This window comes from Myxine glutinosa, chromosome 1 (genome assembly GCF_964187855.1).
Source record: "Myxine glutinosa chromosome 1, kmMyxGlut1.1, whole genome shotgun sequence".
In the NCBI taxonomy this organism is placed as follows: Eukaryota; Metazoa; Chordata; class Myxini; order Myxiniformes; family Myxinidae; genus Myxine; species Myxine glutinosa.
The window spans coordinates 113,449,029-113,467,052 of record NC_136261.1 but is presented as its reverse complement, the minus strand read 5'-3'; the positions used below and the strand labels follow the sequence as shown (position 1 = coordinate 113,467,052).

At 45.6% G+C, this 18,024-nt stretch overlaps 1 protein-coding gene across 1 annotated transcript in view; it reads left to right on the top strand.

Annotated features, from left to right (window-relative positions):
• Positions 1-2,913: 2,913 nt before the first annotated feature.
• Positions 2,914-18,024, top strand: part of MYSM1 (Myb like, SWIRM and MPN domains 1) — a 120,053-nt gene continuing 104,942 nt past the window's right edge. Inside the window, exons 1-3 of the mRNA XM_078776325.1 lie at positions 2,914-3,053; positions 10,685-10,787; positions 16,219-16,289. Coding sequence (XP_078632451.1) covers positions 2,965-3,053; positions 10,685-10,787; positions 16,219-16,289 — 263 coding nt within the window. The 5' untranslated portion in view covers positions 2,914-2,964. The remainder of the gene's footprint in view (positions 3,054-10,684; positions 10,788-16,218; positions 16,290-18,024) is intronic.

Below are 18,024 nucleotides of genomic sequence, written 5' to 3'. Positions count from 1 at the left end.
AGAGCAGCGAACGATCGCGTGTGCCGAACGTGGAGGACACACTCTGCCTCGGATGGCACATTTGAGAGCGTATTCATTTATTTCACGTTTGCAAACTATGTTGGCGTTAAACTATGTTTTAAAACTAATAAAACCGAATTTGCGATTCATTCGCTTTCCTGCGCGTTTGTGCACGCGATGGCGATTTCTTTACCAAACTCCGGAAGCCGTTCGCTTTGGACCAAACCATTGCATGTAAATAGAGGGGGGGGATTGTCACCGTACTCGCAAGCCGTTCGCTTTGGACCAAACCATTGCATGTAAATAGAGGGGGGGGGATATAATTTTAGATATAGATATAGTACGGGCAATGCCCTAGTCTATCTATAATTCCAGTAATCTCTGTCTGTCTGTACGTTTGTTTGTCTGTGACCGCTGTTTCTCGACAACCACGGGTCCGATATACTTTTAACTTGCCAGGTATATTGCTGGGGACCCGAGGATGTGCCTTTTCAAGGTTTCATATTAATCGGACAATTACTTACCGAGCTATGTCCAAAAAACGATTCAACCAATCAGAGAGCAGCGAACGATCGCGTGTGCCGAACGTGGCGGGCACACTCTGCCTCGGATGGCACATTTGAGAGCGTATTCATTTATTTCACGTTTGCAAACTATGTTGGCGTTAAACTATGTTTTACAACTAATAAAAACGAATTTGCGATTCATTCGCTTTCCTGCGCGTTTGTGCACGCGATGGCGATTTCTTTACCAAACTCCGGAAGCCGTTCGCTTTGGACCAAACCATTGCATGTAAATAGAGGGGGGGGATTGTCACCACTCGCAAGCCGTTCGCTTTGGACCAAACCATTTCATGTAAATAGAGGGGGGGGATATAATTTTAGATATATATATAGTACGGGCATGCCCTAGTAATGATAAATAACCATAATTGTGAGAGCTCTCTCTCACTGTGAGCGCCAGTGAGAGCTCTCACACACTCTCACACACTCACGACTGAAACAGCATGATAAAAACTGCCAACTGTTTTTAGAATAAATGAAGGTGCCATTGGATGTCTTATGTCTGAAAATATCGAAAAGGACACTTTGTAGCGGTTACCTTATTCACATGTCGCGGTTAACTTATCCGCATGTGACGGTTACCAATACCATATGTTTTGTCTAACTCACGCGCACGGGCTTTTGGTTGTGTGGTCGTGATGCACGTGCGGCTGTTGGAGCCACGCCCTCCGAAGAGGGCTTTTGGTTTTATATAAGCCGTTACGACTTCCGTTCGCGAGCAGTTGCTGGAGATTTCTGTACAATAAACAAGCTTTGTACCCAACGAAATGGCCTCTTCTTCTCGTCTTTGGCAACTCCTAAACTGGTGACCCCATCGCCCCCGAACGTATTCGGGGGCTGCACATTAATACGGCAGTATTTCGACCGCAATTTCTTCCACAAGACCTAAACTCGAACTGCCGGAGTTTCAGCAACGACGAGCGGCCATGTGGTTCGCGCACCGCACTCGGTTCCTCCTCTACGACTAGCGGGGCGAGCCTGCTCCGGGACCCTCCGAAGGAACGCCGTTACGAGGCGTTGGCGGCACGGCTACTTCGTCGCCTTCGCACGCACTGGAGCCTCGTTACCTTCGCGCACGCTGAAGCCTCGTTACCTTCGTGCGCACTGCTGCTCACCACTCCCGCAACTCCTACTGCTGCAACTACAACTGCTACCGCTGCTCGCCACTCGCGCAACTCCTACTGCTGCAACTGCAACTACAACTGCTACTGCTGCTCGCCACTTGTGCAACTACGACTCCTACTCTACACCCTCGGGAGGCCCGTGAGGAACCTCGGCAGCCTCCCCCGAGGCCTTGACCAGCCCCTCGGTCGGCTCAACCCCACGGCTGCGTTTCTTCGTGCGTACCGAGGCCGGGCCCTGCTCGAGCCTTCTCGGCGCTGCGGAGCGCGCCTGCGAACTACGTACACGCCCGTGGAGTGACTTCTGGGGGGGCGCATGTAGCGGTTACCTTATTCACATGTCGCGGTTAACCTAGCCGCATGTGACGGTTACCAATACCATATGTTTGGTCTAACTCACGCGCACGGGCTTTGGTTGTGTGGTCGTGGCGCAGGCTGTTGGAGCCACGCCCTCCGAAGAGGGCTTTTGGTTTTATATAAGCCGTTATGACTTCCGTTCGCTAGCAGTTGCTGGAGATTTCTGTACAATAAACAAGCTTTGTACCCAACGAAATGGCCTCTTCTTCTCGTCTTCGGCAACTCCTAAAACTTCATGTTTTTAGCTCACCTGGAACCCTTGACCCCCAAAATAGGTAGAATTCAGCTCTCTGCATCTGCAAGCTGTCTGTCTGTTCGCAGCCATTGCGCCATCCTTTCTGTTTTCCACCGCAACCATTGCGCCTTTCTTTTTTAATTGATGTTATTCCCTATCGTTGAAGATCAGCTGAGAAATAAAAGGAATCGTCTTTCCCCCTGTCGAAACCATGCTAAAGAGTGGAAAAAGCCCCAGAAAGAAAAACGACGATTGGTATGGGGATGGATGGTGGTTAAAAAACGGTAAACCACGCTTCATGGTAAACCAGTCACACGATTATGGAATGGGTGTAGAAGGTGGCAGGAGATGCTACAATATTATTGAGTGCATCACAGGTAGCGAGTTTATTGATTTGGATAAGACGTCTACTGGTGCTGTATGCTTTAGTTTAAACCAAAAAAAATTTGGTGGTGTATAAACGGAGATGTCATTGGCACGGATGGTACCTTATTCATTCTTCGTTGTTGAGAAATATAATATACCTAACAGCATGATAAAAATTTAGTTGTCGTTTTAATTTCATCGAGTTACATATATTTATGTCGAAAGAAAATAAAACAACTTGTTATTAAAAAAAAAAAAATTGTTTTCTTTTGCGACAGTTCACCACAAAGTATCACACCGTTGACCGTTTTACGGCGCTATAATGGCGCTGTCTCGGACGCAGGCGGAAAATACAGCGAGAGATGAAGATGAAGAAGACGAGGAAGTAGATGTGGAGGGTGATTTAGATGGGTGAGACATACGATGTTTTTCGACGTTTGAAAGCGAATCGTCATGACTATGGGCGGACATTCCACAGGAATGCTTCATTAAATTATCTTGTTTTTTAATTCACAACAAGCGTTACTGTTGTGTTGAGTGTTGTGCTAATGGTATTCGAATTTTTTTAACATTTTAATGTTTATCTTTTAAAAAACGGGTTCCATTGTTTACACTGAGCTAATACAGGAAGAGTAATAATAATATGCAAAATTGTAGTAACTAGTAGTGCATATATTTCGTAGTTCGTCTAACACTTTCACTGACACTGACTGACACACTCACTAGCACACTCACTAGCACTTTCACTGACACTCTCATTGACACACTCACTGGCACACTCACTGACACTCACCAGCACGCTCACTAGCACTCACTGACACACTCACGAGCACTCTCACAAGCACTCACTGACACACTCACTAGCACTCTCACTGACACACTCGCTGACACACTCGCTGACACACTCACTGGCACACTCACTGACACACTGGCACACTCACTGGCACTCTCACTGGCACTCTCACTGGCACTCTCACTGGCACTCTCACTGGCACTCTCACTGGCGTTCTCACTGGCGTTCTCACTGACACACTCACACTGACACACTCTCACTGACACACTCTCGACTAGCACTCTCACTGACACTCACTGGCACACTCACCGACACACTCACCGGCATACTCACTGACACTCTCACTGGCACACTCTCACTGACACACTCTCACTGACACTCTCACTGACACACTCACTGACACACTCTCACTGACACACTCTCACTGACACACTCTCACTGACACTCTCACTGACATGCTCACTCACACGCTCACTGACACACACACTACCACTCTCACTGACACTCTCACTGACACTCTCACTGACACTCTCACTGACACACTCAATGACACTCTCACTGACACTCTCACTGGCGCTCTCACTGGCGCTCTCACTGACACTCTCACTGACACTCTCACTGACACACTCACTGACACACTCTCACTGCATGCTCACTGACACTCACTGACACTCTCACTGACACTCTCACGGACACACTCACTGACACACTCACTGACACTCTCACTGACGCTCTCACTGGTGCTCTCACTAGCGCTCTCACTGGCGCTCTCACTGACACTCTCACTACCGTTCTCACTGGCACTCTCACTGACACTCTCACTGACACTCTCACTGGCACTGTCACTGGCACTCTCACTGACACGCTCACTGGCACTCTCACTGGCACGCACACTACCACTCTCACTGACACACTGACTGACACTCTCACTGACACTCTCACTGACACACTCACTGACACTCTCACTGACACTCTCACTGACACTCTCACTGACGCTCTCACTGGCGCTCTCACTGGCACTCTCACTGACACTCTCACTACCGCTCTCACTGACACTCTCACCGACACTCTCACCGACACTCTCACCGACACTCTCACCGACACTCTCACCGACACTCTCACCGACACTCTCACCGACACTCTCACCGACACTCTCACTGACACTCTCACTAGTGCTCTCACTGACGCTCTCACTGGCACTCTGACTGGCACACTCACTGGCACTCTCACTGACACACTCACTGACACACTCACTGACACACTCACTGGCACACTCACCGGCACACTCACCGGCACACTCACCGGCACACTCACCGGCACACTCACCGACACACTCACTGACACACTCACTGACACACTCTCACTGACACTCTCACTGACATGCTCACTGACACGCTCACTACCACTCTCACTGACACTCTCACTGACACTCTCACTGACGCTCTCACTGGCGCTCTCACTAGCGCTCTCACTGGCGCTCTCACTGACACTCTCACTGACACTCTCACTGACACTCTCACTGACACTCTCACTGACACACTCACTGACACACTCACTGACACACTCTCACTGACACGCTCTCATTGACATGCTCACTGACACTCTCACTGACACTCTCACTGACACTCTCATGGACACACTCGCTGACACACTCACTGACACTCTCACTGACGCTCTCACTGGTGCTCTCACTGGCGCTCTCACTGACACTCTCACTGACACTCTCACTACCGCTCTCACTGGCACTCTCACTGACACTCACACCGACACTCACACCGACACTCTCACTGACACTCTCACTGGCACTCTCACTGACACGCTCACTGGCACTCTCACTGGCACGCACACTACCACTCTCACTGACACACTGACTGACACTCTCACTGACACTCTCACTGACACTCTCACTGACACTCTCACTGACACTCTCACTGACGCTCTCACTGACGCTCTCACTGACGCTCTCACTGGCGCTCTCACTGGCGCTCTCACTGGCGCTCTCACTGGCGCTCTCACTGACACTCTCACTAGTGCTCTCACTGACGCTCTCACTGGCACTCTGACTGGCACACTCACTGGCACTCTCACTGACACACTCACTGACACACTCACTGACACACTCACCGGCACACTCACCGGCACACTCACCGGCACACTCACCGACACACTCACTGACACACTCACTGACACACTCTCACTGACACTCTCACTGACATGCTCACTGACACGCTCACTACCACTCTCACTGACACTCTCACTGACACTCTCACTGACGCTCTCACTGGCGCTCTCACTAGCGCTCTCACTGGCGCTCTCACTGACACTCTCACTGACACTCTCACTGACACTCTCACTGACACACTCACTGACACACTCACTGACACACTCTCACTGACACGCTCTCATTGACATGCTCACTGACACTCTCACTGACACTCTCACTGACACTCTCACGGACACACTCGCTGACACACTCACTGACACTCTCACTGACGCTCTCACTGGTGCTCTCACTGGCGCTCTCACTGACACTCTCACTGACACTCTCACTACCGCTCTCACTGGCACTCTCACTGACACTCACACCGACACTCTCACTGACACTCTCACCGACACTCTCACTGACACTCTCACTGGCACTCTCACTGACACGCTCACTGGCACTCTCACTGGCACGCACACTACCACTCTCACTGACACACTGACTGACACTCTCACTGACACTCTCACTGACACTCTCACTGACACACTCACTGACACTCTCACTGACACTCTCACTGACGCTCTCACTGACGCTCTCACTGGCGCTCTCACTGGCGCTCTCACTGGCGCTCTCACTGACACTCTCACTACCGCTCTCACTGACACTCTCACTGACACTCTCACTGACACTCTCACTGACACTCTCACTGACACTCTCACTGACACTCTCACTGACACTCTCACCGACACTCTCACCGACACTCTCACCGACACTCTCACCGACACTCTCACCGACACTCTCACTGACGCTCTCACTGACGCTCTCACCGACACTCTCACCGACACTCTCACTAGCGCTCTCACTGACACTCTCACTGACACTCTCACTGACACTCTCACTGGCACTCTCACTGGCACTCTAAATGACACTCTCACTGACACTCACTGACACTCTCACTGACACTCACTGACACTCTCTGGCACTCTCACTGGCACTCTCACTGGCACTCTCACTGGCACTCTCACTGGCACTCTCACTGGGACTCTCACTGACACTCTCACTGGCAATTTCACTGGCAATTTCACTGGCACACTCACTAACAATCTCACTGGCACACTCACTAACAATCTTACTGGCACACTCACGAACAATCTCACTGGCACTCTCACTGGCACTCTCACTGGCACTCTCACTGGCGCTCTCACTGGCACTCTCACTGACACACTCTCACTGACACACTCTCACTCGCATTCTCACTGGCACGCTCACTGGCACTCTCACTGGCCCGCTCACTGGTACTCTCGCTGGCACGCTCACTGGCACGCTCACTGGCACGCTCACTGGCACTCACTGACACTCTCACTGACACACTCTCACTGACACACTCTCACTCGCATTTTCACTGGCACGCTCACTGGCACTCTCACTGGCCCGCTCACTGGCACTCTCGCTGGCATTCTCACTGGCACGCTCACTGGCACGCTCACTGGCACTCTCACTGATACCCGCACACCCTAGAACCTCCTTATCATTCCTCAAGCTTGTGCCATTTCTAAGCCCACTCTTCGGCACTGAAAGGGTGAATCTCAAGCAAGTAATTTGGCCATTCTGACAGAAAAAATGGCCTAGTTTCTTCAATAGGTACCAATCAGTCTTTCATGTTCTTATCCAAATGCCATGGAACAGCTAAATTTGAGATTACATCCGTGGAATACTGGACTTTCAAAATGACATAATCCACCAAGGAACGCTCGGTGCACATGTGCAGAAACCCCTAGAGATAGTGATATTGAGGGCATGTGACCTTCAATCGTGCGTGCACAACAGGGTTTGTTACCTGAAATGTCTCACAAAGCTTCTGACAAAAGCCGACAATACGTGAAAAAGTACCTGAGAGAATGCTGGGGTGTGTCTCTGCACAACTAAATAGTTGGAGGGAGATACACTGTCTGGTATGGGTGCTTCTGAATACAGATGGGCATGTCATAATCTGTGGCTTGTGAATGCACAGGGCAAGTTTAAAATTAAGATATTTACTATTGATCTTGTTGGGTTGGGGAAGGGCAGGGGAGCTGTGAGGGCTGTTATATAGTGTTTGTTTTGTTCTGGAGCTGCAAGAGAAATTGTATTTGATTTTTGCATCTATTGGTAAGAGGAGGAGGTGTGTGTGTGTGTGTGTGTGTGTGTGTGTGTGTGTGTGTGTGTGTGTGTGTGTGTGTGTGTGTGTGTGTGTGTGTGTGTGTGTGTGTGTGTGTGTGTGTGTGTGTGTGTGTGTGTGTGTGTGTCTGTGTCTGTGTCTGTCACTCCTGCCACTTTGCTTGTATTAACAGGAAAGGATAGGAACTCGACACATCTCATCCACGGATATTCCATATTACCTCTATTTTTGTGAGTCTCATTCACATCCAGGAACACAACAATATGGTTGACCACATTGAAATTGCCACTATTTTGCGTAAATGCTGAAATGACTATTTGAATTAGATTTCACTGTAAACGTAAATTTCACGGTAAATCACCGCATCACTTAACCATGCAGCGCATGTGCAAAAGGCCTCATTCGCATTTGTACGTCATTTTGAAAGCCCCATATTCTGTAATGTACTGTACTACCAACCGCAGTGCCCCCTGCTGACATTTCAGGATGCAGTACAACTCCAATAAACCTTGTTGGAGATCAGTGGGATATAACGGTCAATATTTTGGCAGCCGGATATACCTTTTTATCTCCTTCAGCACTCCGCACCATCAGTGATGACTCCTGTTATGGTGGTACGACACCATTCTCACATATATGTGAAATGTTGCTTGTTACCTCCACCACCAAAGGTGGATGGAGGTTATGTTTTCACTCCTGTCTGTCTGTCTGTCTGTTTGTTTGTCTGTCCGTTTGTGAACAAGATATCTCAAAAAGTTGTGGACGGATTCGGACGAAATTTGGCGGAGATGTAGCGTATGTGACAAGGATGAAATTATTAGATTTTGGTGAAGATCCGGATTCGGATCCTGCTACTAGAATTTTAAAAGTGATTCTTCACCATTGGGAGATAGGGCCAAAAACGATACAAAGTAGAATATCTCAAAAAGTTATGGATGGATTTGGACAAAACTTGTTGGACAGGTTGTGTGTGTAACAAGGAAGAATCTATTCAATTTCGGTGAAGAATGTTTCTATATTATATAAATTTTGTATTGTGATTTTCTGGTCTACTCTGAGATACAAAAACGTAAACTGTTCACCAGGCGGAGGTATGCTCTCTACTGAGTGCCGTTTTAGTTTGGTATTTATCACTAATTGTAACACGTTTCAATAACACCAACTCAAATCCTTTGGTGTAATAATTCAAACTTTTTTGTACACCGCTCCCTCCAATTCTGTCTCCATGCGCAGCATAGCGGCATTGCCGGGTGTTGAGGGCACCCCGGTGATGTCATGAGCTGGAGGATATGTTATTTATTTATTTAGCATGGGGGCGGTGTACATTGAAAGCATATCTAATTGTATTTTTCTTTTTCTTTTTACATAACTTCACTCAGTTTATTGTCCCCCGTCGCTCAGCGGAGCGAAAGGTCCTTTCCCCTCCATCCGTGTGTCCGTCCGTCCATCCATCCGTCCGTGCGTGCGTGCGTGTGCGTGCGGGCGTGCGTGCGTAAGCGAAGGACCGCATTCGAATTTGGTGTGTGGGTGCAACCCACGTCAAAATCCAAGATGGCAGCCGCCATGTATGTCTGATGCCATGTATGGCTGAACCTTGTAACCTGCATATCTTGAAAAATAAGCGAAGTACCAACTTCTAATCTGGTGTGTGGGTGTATCTAGGCACAAGGAAGAACGCTATTGAAAATTGGGTCGCCACGTCAAAATCCAAGATGGCCGCCGCCATGTATGTCTGAACCTTGTGAGATGAATATCTTGAAAAATAAGCGAAGTACCAACTTCTAATTTGGTGAGTGGGTGTATCTCGGCATAAGGACGAAAGCTATTGAAAATTGGGTCGCCACGTCAAAATCCAAGATGGCCGCCACCATATATATGTCTGAAATTTGTGAGCGAAATATCTCGAAAAATAAGCGAAGTACCAATGTCTAATCTGGTGTGTGGGTGTATCTTGGCACAAGCAAGAACGCTGTTTAAAATTGGGTCGCCACGTCAAAATCCAAGATGGCCGCCACCATATATATGTCTGAACCTTGTGAGCGAAATATCTCGAAAAATAAGCGAAGTACCAACTTCTAATCTGGTGTGTGGGTGTATCTAGGCACACAGAAGAACGCTGTTTAAAATTGGGTCGCCACATCAAAATCCAAGATGGCCGCCGCCATATATGTCTGAATCTTGTGAGAAGAATATCTTGAAAGATAAGCGAAGTACCAACTTCTAATTTGGTGTGTGGGTGTATCTCGGCATAAGGAAGACCGCTATTGTAAAGTGGGTCGCCACGTCAAAATCCAGGACGGCCGCCTCCATGTATGTCTGAACCTTGTGAGCGAAATATCTTGAAAAATAAGCGAAGTACCTTCTGGTGTGTGGGTGTATCTAGGCATAAGGAAGAACGCTATTGAAAATTGGGTCGCCACGTCAAAATCCAAGATGGCCGCCTCCATGTATGTCTGACCGTTGTGAGCGAAATATCATATCATAGCATGTTTTCTGCGTGTTCCACTGTGTCAACTCACATCACTTCCCCGACGGGAGACCAAGGCGTAACGCTTGTCACTTTCTTGCAAGAAGCATGGTGAATAAATGTAGGAAGTTTTGGGCAAGTTGTCTCTGAACTGTTTACAGGTGCTGCTCTCATATGACAGCTGTGCCTGAAAAAAAATCGTTGATTTATGAATTTAAGTTTCTGCAAATTGTTAGTATGTAATATTGTATTTTTTGAGCTTTTTGAACAGTATTGTTGCATTATTTAGTAAGCTGAAACTGACTTAACATCACATATGCTTGCTGCTGATACCCTGCATAATATTACCTTTTGCATTACTTTTGTCACCATTATCCAATACATTTGCATCACTTTCATTGCCTTGCTTTAATAATTGCAGAAATGGCTTCCATGATGTGATTGCAAATCTCACGCAACCACTCGTAAACCAGGCTAGAGAAGAGTGCTTGAACAATAATTGGGTGGGTCATGTTCACGATGAGGTAAGAGCACGTTCTGACAAGTCTCTGCTCTGTTTTCTGAAAATGCTGCTTTTAAGATTAATGAAGTGATCAATAAGTATGTGGTTAATAACTCTTAGAAATAAAGTCAATAAAATGTGATTGTTCATTACTTCAGCCACCGAAGGTGGACTGAGGTTATGTTTTCACCCCCTGGATGTTTGTCTCTCTGTATGTCCGTCTGTGAACAGAATATCTGAAGTTGTGGACGGATTCGGACAGAATTAGTGGAGAGGTTTGGCATATGACAACGACGAAGTGATTAGATTTTTGTGAAGATGCAGATGAATTTTTTTTAAAGTCATTCTTCACCATTGAGTGGTCGGACCAAATGATACATGCCACAATATCTCAAAACGTTATGGACGGATTCGGACGAAACTTGATGGACAGGTTGGGCATGTGACATGTCTATGCTTTGATTCGATTTTGGTAAGGATCCTAATACAGATCTGGATAGAAGATAAAAAAAAATTTTTTAAAGTGAATCTTCACCATGTAGTGATAGGGCCAAAAACTATATATAGCATGTGGATGAATTATGACAAAACTAGTTGGAATAGTTGGATAGGTGACAAAAACAAGTCGATCAGATTGTGGTTCAGGTCTGAATCTAGATCCGGATTATTATCGATTTATTAATTACTTGTTATCTCAGGGCCTTTCTCATCTGGGCAATATCTCGGGCACCTTTTGAACTAGGAAGCTGATATTTGGACACGACAGTGACCAAATGATTTGGCTGTAAAGGGTATTTTTGATTTATTGATTAATCAATTAAACTATGAATTACCTCATGAATTAATTTTCAAAAAGTTGCAGATTCGGATGAAGCAATGGATGCAAAAAGCAGTTGCTTTTCAGTAGGATGCAAAACATATACTGTTCAGCCTGGCTGAATATGTGCTCTACCGAGTGCCGTTCTATTTTTTGTTTTTATAGTTGTGTATGGAAGACCTGGATGTATAATGAAATAAATTTAGTTTAGCCAATGTGGATTTATCTATTTTTATTTTGGTGCCAGATCACTGATTTGGTAATTCATTTTAGTATTCTGTACTCGTATTTATTTTTATTCATTTGTTTCCATTATTTGGTGGATTGAGTTTCCAAGAATTTCTTATTTGCTACTTTGAAAATTGTTTTTGAAGGTGTAAAATTATTTTGAAACAACAATTATATCACATTCAACTATCATGTCTACCAAACTCTTCCCACCTTTTTCTCCAGTACCAAAGCATAATAAATTATTATTTTCTTTCCATTTATTTAAAGTCTGTGACAGATTTTTGTTTTCATTTGTATTTTGCACTCGGCAGTATAGATCAGAGTTATGTACCTTCTCCTTTGAGCTGTATAGTCTGGGTTTGAATCCCAGCCCTACTTAAAAAAATTTAACCTGGGGTTTCACTTTTTTTTTTTAAGGTTAAAAGCTGCATTCACAGACTATCGTACTCATCGAGGTCAGGCCTAAAATATATTAACTGTATTGATTAATGTGAGGAAATGGATCAGACTCGGCAACGGTTGCTCGAGTGAGATGTGCATGGAAGAAGTTTCGGGAACTGAGTGGCGTGCTGATGAGGAGGAGAGTGTCACTGAAGCTGAAGGGAAAGGTGTATGCTGCATGTGTGAGAAGTGTTATGATTTATGGGAGCGAGACATGGGTAATGAATGTAGAGCAGCACCGAAGGCTGGAAAGGGTGGAAATGCGAATGGTTCGATGGATGTGCGGAGTATTGTTGAGAGAGAGGAAGACAAATGATGAATTGCGAAAGATGATGGGAATATTGCCTGTGATTGATGCTGTGAAGAGGAACAGGTTGAGATGGTTTGGTCATGTATTGAGGAAGGATGAAAGTGACTGGTTGAGAAGAGTGATGGAAGTTAATGTAGAAGGAAGTAGAGGACGGGGAAGACCGAGAAAGACTTGGCTAAAGATGGTGGAAGAAGAAATGCGGGCAAGGGGGTTAACAAGGAGAGATGCAGAAAATAGGGCAAAATGGAGAAGATTGTCATGGGGACCGCATGGGGAGAAGATTGTCATGGGGACCGCAAGGCTAACCCCCGCTCTAGCAGGGAACATGGCCTTAAAATGCATGTTGTTGTTGTAATGTGAGGAAAGAGACATGAAGAGAGATTTGTAAAGTTGAGGAGTGAAAATGAAACTAGATATAGTTTGAGTGAGACAGTAAGACCAGTAATCCTGACACGGAGATTGTATGATGGTTCCAGGCAGCACTTTAACGCTCCTTAGTCAGAACGATAGTACTATGAGCGGTTTCTGTCTACAACCTCCTACTAAAACACACACACACGCGCGCGCGTGCGCGAATGGACGCTTCTCCTTTTGCCAATAGATGCAAAAATCTAGTATAATTTCTCTTGTGGCCCTGGAACCAAACAAAACATGAGGTGTGATTGAAAAGTTTGGTGAATATATATATATAAAATAACCACCTTCAGAGGCCATTTTCCCCCGCAAAGCGGGGGTTGGCCTTTTTCAGGAACCGTGGTTGTTGTTGTTTTTCGGTCTCCTTTTTGAAGCAATGTTTTACGGCCGGATGCCCTTCCTGACGCCAACCCTTTTTGCCGCCTCTAACGACAAACAGGGAATTACCAGTGAACTGGTACTCAATTTGCCGACCTCGGAAGGATGACAGGCTGAGTCAACCCCCCTGGCGTTAATTCAGCGATCGACCGGGATTCGAACCCAGGATCCTAGGATCCTAAGCCGGCACCCTAGCCGCTAGCCCAACACCAGGGATTGGTTAAATGTTAGAATAAAATCATTTTATTAAATATGAAATACTTACATCATTAACCCCCTTCAAAATACTCCCCTCCTGCACTTACATACTTGTTCCACCATTCCTGCCACTGTCGGAAACATTTATGGAAGTCTTTTGTTAATCACCTTCAGAAGGTCTGTTGTGTTGGATTGGATGTCTTCGATCATGTCAAATCGCTTCCCTTTCATCATTTCTTTCAATTTGAGGAACAGCCAAAAGTCGCACAGTGCCAAGTCGGGAGAATAAGGCTGATGCGGGATGACAGGAATGTTTTTTTGGCACCAAAAATAGTTGGGTAGAGAGTGCCGTGTGGCAGAGCACATTGTTGTGATGGAGGAGCCACCCACCCATTCTTCCACTTTTTTTGGTCTATTCTGTCTGACTGCCTCTCACAACTGTTTCATAACTTCCACGTAAAAAACCACATCAACAGCATTCTCTGGTGATCTTAATGGGAGATTGTTTTCTCGGGCTATCAGGGCATCCATTAGCTTCCCTTCGCTCACTTTCCTTTCTCTTGGCATGTTGGGTACCATTATATTTTTGAACGTCCTCAGCCTATCTGCAGAAGCCATTGTGGATTTTTGCAGCTCCACCAGTGTCGATTTGTGCCTCATAATCTTGTTGGATCACTGCCTCGATGGTGTTCATCGCATCCAATTTCTGTATGACCTGAGTCATGAAGTTTTTGAAATTGCTCCAAAATGCTGCAAGTGCCTCTTGCATGGTTTAGCTTCCCTCAGCCATGCTGGTTTGAGCCGAAGGTTGATTTGTCCATTTTGGTTGGCCATTTGGTTGGCAATATAACTTTATTGCTTCATAAAGAATGCTGGTATGGATGCTAGCAGACAGGACAATGAGCGTATTGGTCTCTGCCTGAGAAGTAATAGTTGAAATGTGCAGTTGGATCATTTTAAATCGGATTTTAATTAAAACAAGACAACCCAAAAGGTTTGCCTGACCAAGTGAACTAAACCTTTAGTCTGTGGGGGTTACCCCAACAACAACAACAACATGCATTTTAAGGCCATTTTCCCTGCTAGAGCAGGGGTTAGCCTTGCGGTCAACATGACAAGCTTCTCCATCTTGCCCTATTTTCTGCATCTCTCCTTGTTAACCCCCTTGCCCGCATTTCTTCTTCCACCATCTTTAGCCAAGTCTTTCTCGGTTTTCCCCGTCCTCTACTTCTTCTACATTCATTTCCATCACTCTTCTCAACCAGTCACTTTCATCCTTCCTCAACACATGATTAAACCATCTCAACCTGTTCCTCTTCACAGCATCAATCACAGGCTCTATTCCCATCATTTTTCACAATTCATCATTTGTCTTCCTCTCTCTCAACGATACTCCGCACATCCACCGAACCATTCGCATTTCCACCCTTTCCAGCCTTCGTTGCTGCTCTCTACGTTCATTACCCATGTCTCGCTCCCATAAATCATAACACTTCTCACACAAGCAGCATACACCTTTCCCTTCAGCTTCAACGACACTCCCCTCCTCGTCAGCACACCACTCAGTTCCTGCACACCTTACCTTACAAAATCCCATTAAAAAAAAAAAAGGGCGTGTCGTGTCGTGTGCTCGGTGTTTGGAGCCACGCCCTCTTAAGAGGGTTAGGCTTGATATAAATGATGCATGAGTTCCGGTTGGTTTTTCAGTCCGTCGGAATAAACGAGCTTTGAACCAGCTACGTGTGTCTCGCCTCCCTGTTACCCGCAACTCCTACAAGTCCATTGTTTTATAATGAGTGTCTTGTTAGCTCACAGGTCTTTCTTTGGTTCTTCCCAATTAATGATTCTGCTGAGCCAAAGCCTCTTTAAAATTATAATAAAAACAAGAAAAAGACATAAAATGTCATAGCCCCGTCATGGTTTTAGTAATTTTGCTGCACGGAGTTAAACGCTGTCAGTCGGCCATCTTTGGTCAGATGATGAAACAAAATCTTCTGCCTATGTATGCTCATGTATTGTCTTTGTGCCAAGTTTGAACAAAATCGGGCCATGAATATTCGAGAAATTTTTTGAGCAATGCTTAAGTAACAAAATAGCCGACAGTCGGCCATGTTGGATCTGATCTCAAAAAAAAAAAAAAACATACATATGTAAGCCATAATTCATTATTTGTGTGCCAAGTTTGAACAACGTCGGCAAACGCATGTCCGAGAAATGGTTGAGGACAAGTTCAACATCGGATTTTTTTACAACTAAAATGGCCGCCAGTCGGCCATATGATTGCATCGCGAAACAAAACGATGTGCATATGTATACCGTCATGTATTGGCTTTGTGCCAAGTTTGAACAAAATCGGTCCATACATCTCCGAGATATGGTTGCGGACGGACGGACGAGACCAAATCAAATCCATAAGCCCTCGCTTCGGACTAAGTCCAATGGGGGCTAATAACCATACCTTGATCATTAAAAATTAATCAGGTCTTCTTTGTAACACTCTTGCACTTTAAGAAACACTCAAAATTTAGCATACAAATTATCACCTGTGATCCACTTTTGAATGCACTTGTACTGGTGTGAATATGTCAGATGTTGGTTGTGATAATTGCTTGTTGGAAAACATTGTCATTCATGTACATTAAAATATTTATTTCGCCATTTCAGATGTGGACTTTGGATGCCTCTATCGATGCAGAAAGCAGGAAGACAATCGAGCAGATGCTTAAAGAAGAGCGGTATCCTATCACATTGCTTGTCTGTATCATTTGTTGTAATAATGGAAAGGATAGGAGGGGTCGGATTTGGGTTGTCCCAAAATCGTCTTAATTTCTAATCGTCAGCTTGATTACAGGCTAGTTGTGATCACCACCATTTATCAGGAGAATAGATGAGAAAACTGCTTACACGTGATAATTGGTTCACGAGTTATCAAGTGACCACTATATTCGTCATGGGTGTGCGTCTGTCTGTCTGTCTGTCCGATGATATCCGATCTTAATGAAACTTGGGTGGGAGGTTGATATCACGATCTAGTTGTGTCCTGCCTAGAGTGGGCGTATTGCGCCCATTGTGGGCGGAGCCACGCCCAAAAAAGATGTCTTTTTAGGGGATAATAGAGTTCAAGCTACATCTTCTCCGAGGGAGTTGGTGGAATCTGACAGGGGTTTCGATATTTGGTTAGGCCAATGTCATGTGTCTAGCCCCACGGAGCTCGACTTTTCATTTTCGCTCCAAGGTCAAGGTCACAAGGTCACCGAATCTAGAAAAGTCGATTTTTGATAGTTTTATTACATTGTTCGCTTCCTGATAGGGTGAAATGTCGTACATGATCTTATATTATCACATACATCATGAAATACAAGTTTTCCCACAAATTTCAGAATATTCGACCTTTGACCATTGAAGGTCACAAAGGTCAAATTTTCAAAGTTGTCGGAATCGAACCGAATTTTCGGTATTGTATAGCTAACTAACCTCATCACTGATTATGGTCCCGATTTGATGCATTAATCGTCGATGATCGTGACGATCGACTTGATAGTCCGTCCTTTGTCATTGAATACCGCTCGCTCGTGAACCATCGTCGTCTCCTGACTTGTCATCTTTCACACTTATCATCCTACAAACTCATTGGCCCATCTCTTGATAATTTCACAAGGATCACATTATTAGTAATAGTGTTAACCATGTCATTACAGACCTCTTGTGATGTAATATGAGCAATAAGCACATGGCATCACTGTGTAATTGTTTTAAGTTGTCTCGTTTCGATACTGTTGTGTCGACGGTCGAACGTAACCCGTCGGTCGCACCAGGAGCTTTTTCTACCCCTGAAGATCGCTGAACTTATCAAATTCACGCTGAGATCAATTGACTCTTCTTTAGCATTTACAAAACCCCAAGGATCGCTCCAATCCAAGACCGAACTTGGCGGAGCAACGTGCAGGAGGCAAAAGGGCGGGCAGACATTTCTTGTAATAAAATGTGGTTAATTAAAATAAATGCGGTTATAAGGGCAGACAAGCCACTATCAATAAAATGGTACAGACCTGACGTTCAAAGGACAAACGAATAGGGAGGGGCACGCTCTTATGTACAATGAAAAGAAATAACCCACTGTGGTGCCAAATGTAAATAGAAGGACGTGCACACTAAAGCAAGGCATAGGAAAAAAGCCATGATATGCCTTAACATGGCGTTTGTCCAAGGAGGAAAACCCCTTGGGGAGGGAGGGCAAGATAAGTCTATCGTAAAAAATATCCCCGCTAATCCACCCCAAACCCACCCCCTTCAAATTCCCTGTTTTCTTTCCTGAAAACCCCTGTAGTGTCCATTTTGTTTATCCCATGTACCCCGCCTCAGCCCTCTCTCTCTTCCACATATGTCCCTATTCCCTACTGTTGTTGTACTTCCCTCTTTCTCCCCCTTTTGTCCCCCGCTCCCTTTATTATATGTTCGATGTGTTAGCTC